Genomic DNA, 6482 nt, shown 5'->3' with positions numbered 1-6482 from the left:
TTTCTCATCAGTCAACAAAAGTACAGACCCATATTTTCTGACTGATGTCTGTATGCTACATGCCTAATTTGTGATTATTTTTAACTCCGTATTAATAAAAATTAAATTATGAAAATTGAATATCTGATAAGTACACTTAAAGATGGATGAATCTAACGATCTCCACATGAGAGAATGTATTTTCTTATAAATTAACGTATAAATACTGTTTGCTACACCATGAACTATGGCGTACAAGCTTTTGTCATTCCTCTTCATTTCATTTTGTTTTCTTTGAGAAATCGTGGCTTGACCTCTTGGTGTTGTGCTGGATATAGTTGTACGGACACAATGAATGGAGGTACTTGTTTGTGATCTGGCTCTGCATAATTAAGGCCCTGTTCTTTAGAGCTGAAGTGAACTGAATGAAATGCTCTTGAACTGAACTTAACTTAACTTAACTTAATAGAATATTACCGAAATAAATAATAAATAATACCTAAAATATTAATAATAATTAATAACTAATAATCGGTATTTAATTAATAAAAATAATTATAAATTATATTAATTAATAATAAATAATTAGTTATAAATAATAATAATAATAATAATAATAATAATAATAATAATAATAATAAGTAATATAATAATATAAATAATAATATAAGTAATAATAATAATAATAATAATAATAATAATAATAATATTATTATTATTATTATTATTAAGTTAAATTGAATTGAATTAAACTGAACTGAAGAGAACTGAATTGAACTGAACTGAACTAAACTGCCAAATAAGTTTTGAAACTGAAATTAAGCCAAAAATAACAGGCCTAACTGGTGTTGTGGACTAGGACTCGTTTGTACGGAGTAAATATTACCGTGTATATCTAGAGGCGTGATACACCGCTGGTAACCAGCAGGTGTATTCGTCCATAACCGGGTATTTTGGTCACTTCATGTGTTTTGTTGATAAGTCAACAAAAGTAACTTCCAAAGACCAACACTACAAGAATTTGTATCTTTAACGACAACCTAATTACGACGAGTCAAAAAGTCCGTCGCAAAAACCTTTTGCGACGGGGCTAACAACCAAACAATGACAGGAATAACAGTCGCAAATGTCTTTTGCTACGGGTTTACGACGGATTTACGACGGGATTTTTTTTAACGACGGCCCCCTTTTATGACGGGTTCACGACAGAAAATCCCGTCGTTAATCAACGATTATTGGCCTTTCGCGACGGGATTTCCCGTCGTTAATAGTACAATTTCTTGTATTGCAATGACAACATTTATAAAAACAATGACAGTATTTTTAAACAAAACGACAGTATTTATAAAAACAATGACAGTATTTTTACTATAAAACATAATTATTCTAGAACTTAGCTAGATAACGAAAAACAAAACCAATAGTAATCAAATAATCAATGACGGAATTTAACACACAATGAAAATAACCAAATAATGAATGACGAAATTTAATACAACAATGGCAGTAACCAAATAATCAATGATTGTATATCTAAATGACATATTTTAGCTATATATACGATCATTCCAATTCCAAGATCTAACCATTCTGAAAATCATAATAATGTTAAAAATTACACAAATTTACACTAGTGATGTTAAATCCACATGAATTTGTTGAAATTCACAATTGTTTAAGCTAGAGAAGGATGAAATTACCGTATGAGAGGAAAATGGAGAGAGAGTGGAAGATGATGGAGAATGAAAATGCAGAAGGGGATAGGTAGAAGATGATGGAGAATGAAAATGTAGAAGGGGAGAGGTAGAAGATGATGGAGAAGGAAAATGCATAAGGGGAGAGGTATAGAAGATGATGGGGTGGGCCACATTTTTCTTTTATTTTCATTTAGCTTTTCTTTGTGGTTGGGTACGTATGGAGAGGAAGAACCGCTGGGAGACAACGATCTATCCTCCCTCGTGTATGTAGCCCAGGTAAGTAATCGATCATAAGACAGTGTGACATTCATATTCTCTTCTTGTCAACTTCAATTCACCCTATTGCCCTATTTAAATTAGCTTATCGTATTCACCCATAATTAGTTGCATATCAATTTTAACATAGTTAACTCCATGTTTAAGTCTAAGTTTTAGATATTATCACTATTCAGGACCTCGTCTTTTCTTTTTTTCTCTTTTTCTTTTTCACCGATTAGGACCCCAAGTTGCTTTTTTGACCAATTTTACACAAATTTAACCTAAGTTGAGTACGTTAGTATGTTAGCTCCCGTGCATGCACGACTATTCTAAGTTATTTGACTAATTTTCTATGCTATATTTGACTGAAATATTGCGCTCCCTAAAGTTTCAGCATAATTGATAAATCTTGAACATAATCATCTAATACGGAGTATGCAATTGCCGCCCTATTACGTACTCCATATTACATATTTTATATTAATATGCTGATTTGACCAAAATATTGAGTAAATGTATTTTCCAATATTAATATGACGATTTGACTAAACTATAGGATTTAGATTTCTTGTATTGTGAATCATGTGGCTAACTGACATTTATTGTTTAAATTTTTTAATCTTTTTTTACTCAAATATTGCCATGCATAAGGAGCTATAAAACAAATATGGTCATGAATAAGGACTTGTATTTTTGTACTTAAGGACATGTGTTTTTAGTAAATGGTCCTGTGAGTTAAACATGAATTGTTGCAGGATTCTTAACCTTAGGTTCAAATTGATAGAGAAAAAAGATAAAAGTCCTTATTGATGATATTTGGCAAAACAAAGACTCTAATTATGGGTTAACTCGTGAGAAAGAGAAATAGTAGAGAATTAGAGATACTCCAAAAAGAGAAACACTATAATAAAAGAAGAAAGATAGATTGAAATGAACCATTTCCACGTACTAATTTTGGCTGATTATTTAATTTTGAGGAATCACTTTCCAATGAATAGATGCCTTATTTCCCCTCATTTCTCTTTTCACTACACCTCAACGTGGTGGAGATGCACATTAGCATGGGATCCAGCAAACCAAAAATTCTGTCCAGCCTAGAAAACAAAGTAAACACTTTTTAATACATACTTCTTGCATCATTTTTACCCGCAACATTCGTTACAATCACACATATTAATGTATAATTTTAGTCATTAATATTTTTAATTCTCTTAAATATTATTAAAAAAATTGATATTTTGAGAATATATGACTTTGAGATTAATCTAAAAAGATCTCACACAATTATGATTTATCTTACCTATAAATCACCAATAATAGTCAAAGTACAATATATAAATAATGTAAAAGTCCAAACGTTGTGAGTATTAAAGAACGAAAGAAGTATTACTTTCATTTCTGGCTGATTACGCTTTATCATGGTATCCTCTGTCCGTAATTGTGGACGAACTAAACCATAGATGATATGATTTTGCGTGTACAAAATATATACTTCCTCCGATTTTTAATACTCGCAACGATTTTGTATTTTACACTATTCACATATTCAATTTTGATTATTGTTGGTGATTTATACGTAAGATAAAACATAATCATGTAGGATCTTGTTAGATTCGTCTCAATTTGGATTTTCAAAATATTAACTTTTTATAATTTTTTCTTAAAAAGAATTAAACATATTAAATATCAAAGTTTTGCATAGACATGCGTAAAAGTTACCAACGTTGTAAGTATTAAAAATCGGATGAAGTATTGTTTTAAAATATAATAATTAATTCAAAGTCTACAGGATTTTAAAATATCCGAATTTCATACGCATCAGTTGTATATTTAAGTCTCAAACTCTAGACCTCTATTCATGTTGTTCACCTTTCTTAAATTAAGAGGTGATTCAAACATTTATATACCTATTACCCTCGTTTTAAAATGATATTTACACATTTTATTTTTGGTTTGTTTTATGATGTTATTTACATTTTGCTTTATTCTATTTTTGGAAATGAAAATTTAATGACTTACCTTTCTTACCCCCACAATATTTACAATTTTCACCCAATTTATCTTACTATATTCATGTTTTCCTTATACAAACCATATTTTTACACATTTATCTTATTTTAGGATAAATTATTTTTTACCACCTAAAAAAATCGAAAATTTATTTATTACCACCTAAAAACTAAAACTTGTATTTTACCACCTAAAAAAATTTTAAAACTTGTTTTTTATCACCTGAAAAATGGAAAATAGATGAAAATATTATATGGGGGGCCACAATAACGGTAATATATCTTGATATGTTCTATTCTTCCACGATTTTATGTATTTAACGTTCATCTCTTCCCTGCTTCCTTATCTTTAATGAATTCACATAATTTTTATCACCACTAATTCATAAAATTGACAAAATTTAATGAAAGTAAGAGAAAAGGGTGAAAGAGTTAAAGAAGAGGGTGAAAGAGCTAAGGAGTGTAAAAAGTTGGAGGAAAATTGAATTAGGGCTCTACTCTGTTCGACTTATTTTGACTCATTTCAGAAAAAATAAGTTCAGATAAGTTTAGATAATTTCAGTTAAGTTCATATATGTTCAAATAATATAAGTTCAACAAAAAAGTTTTTTTCAGACATTTTCACACACAAATAAGTTATTTTCAGATAAAATAAGTTCAGTCAAAATAAGTCCAATAGAACGGGGCCTAGATAGTCATACATAAAAGTTTCCTATATTTTTTTGTTTTCTGGTGGTAAAAAAACAAGTTTTAATGTTTCTTAGATGGCAAAAAACAAGTTTTAGTTATTTAGGTAGTAAAAATTAAATTTTCTATTTTTGTAGGTGGTAAAAAACAATTTATCCCTTATTTTGTCCATATTTTATTATATTCAGCCAAGTTTTCTACTTTTATTTTAATATTTGTACAAATAATAAGTGTAAAGATTTTTATGAAATGGAGGTTTGATACTCCAGTTTAAATTTGCATATATTACATCAAATAATCATGTCGGTTAAATTTTGTGATGCTTCACCACCGATCCCCATTCCAACGGCACCAAAAGTATCCGTTATTTGTTGGCTAATGAACATAACCGTTACACTAGTCTAATTTTAAGCTTTTGAAACAAAAAGTAGATAGATAACTTCTAGAGCATGACACGCTTCTTCTTTCAATAACGAATATATTCCTCCACAATCACAAACCTTGTATATATATCTAACCTCTCTTCTTAAATTCTAACCACTCCAATTTCTAACAATTCATAGAGTTTGAAGTAATTAAAAGGTAGCGTAAGAAATGGGGTTGGTAGTAGTGATATCTCTGCCATTGATATTATTGTGCATACTAATGGGAATTGGGTGTTACTTCCTTGGTAGGAAAAGAGGAAGAGAAGAAGCTCGTTGCCAAGTTATGGGAGCCCCGGCACCGCCTCTCGGATCGTACCCTAACTCCCCTGCTCCTCCTCCTCCCTTCTACAAGCAAGCTGATCACTCTCATGTTTGAGCATTTCTATTTTTCACATTGTTTTCTTTTTCTTACTTTTCTCTACTGTGTGATACTTTTTGTGTACCACTATCATGTATTCATGTGTATGTGTTTTTTTATAAAAAAATTCTTATTGGTGGTTGTTGGAGTTATACCCCTGTCAGTCTATATTGAAAACTCCAAATTATGTTGCTTCAAAAGAATTAAAGTTCCCATAATTATAATGTGGTCTTTCTTACTATAAATGATCAATTTTTGACCTTAATTATTGGATTGATTGTGTAATGTCAACTAATTGATTTGTTGACCGTTATTACCTTAATTGCTTCCTCCATTTATGGATTACCTTAATTGCTTCCTCCATTTATGGCTAATTGATGACCAATTAATAACCTTCTATTCTTGAATATCTTTTCGGCCTGTTTAAAGGCTATTGATTCTTCCTCCAGAGACAGAGAAAATTAACCTCTTCATCCTCTCCGAAAATGAAAACACAAAATCTACCATTGTTCTGGGCATTGTTTAAGGGTGTTCTCAATCTTCGTATCCGTCCACACCGGATATGAAGAGTCGTGTAACCCTGGGGATTGATTGCCATGAGTCCGTGTGTGTAGCAGGGCAAATTCAACTTTAGGGCAGTGATTGGTGTCACGCCACGACATAATTTAAGATAAGCTATTCTAATTTAATCTACTATTAGTCATATCTCCTACAATCTAAAGTTGAATTTATATGTTGTTATTATTATGGCTAATAGTATTGCGTTGAAACGTATTTTGTTAATCGCTGCCGCAAGGAACAAAGCATTTACGGTTGTTGTTTTGTTTAATCGGTATAGTATTCAAGGGTTTGTTAATAATAATAATATAAAAAATGAATATATATATTGACGTATACGTTATTACGTTCGGTGCATCTATATTGTGCTGCTAAGATTTCCATAATCTTTGTCAAAGTATATTGCATGTTCCATAATTTTGATTCTTTGGTTCCAAATTTCCAATTGTGCCGTACTAAGTTTTTGGGAATCATAATTTTGATGTAATGCATTTATTAATCTGAACATGGA

At 30.4% G+C, this 6482-nt stretch overlaps 1 protein-coding gene across 1 annotated transcript; it reads left to right on the top strand.

Annotated features, from left to right (window-relative positions):
* Window positions 1-5080: 5080 nt before the first annotated feature.
* LOC110775338 (uncharacterized) lies at window positions 5081-5565 on the top strand. The gene has a single exon (XM_021979948.2). The coding sequence runs from the start codon at window positions 5225-5227 to the stop codon at window positions 5429-5431; it is 207 nt and encodes a 68-aa protein (XP_021835640.1). The 5' UTR covers window positions 5081-5224; the 3' UTR covers window positions 5432-5565.
* The last annotated feature ends 917 nt before the right edge of the window (window positions 5566-6482 follow it).

The sequence above is a fragment of the Spinacia oleracea genome, chromosome 4 (genome assembly GCF_020520425.1).
Source record: "Spinacia oleracea cultivar Varoflay chromosome 4, BTI_SOV_V1, whole genome shotgun sequence".
NCBI classification, from domain to species: Eukaryota; Viridiplantae; Streptophyta; class Magnoliopsida; order Caryophyllales; family Amaranthaceae; genus Spinacia; species Spinacia oleracea.
Note: the sequence above shows the minus strand (reverse complement) of the source record. Positions and strands in the feature narration are given on the sequence as shown.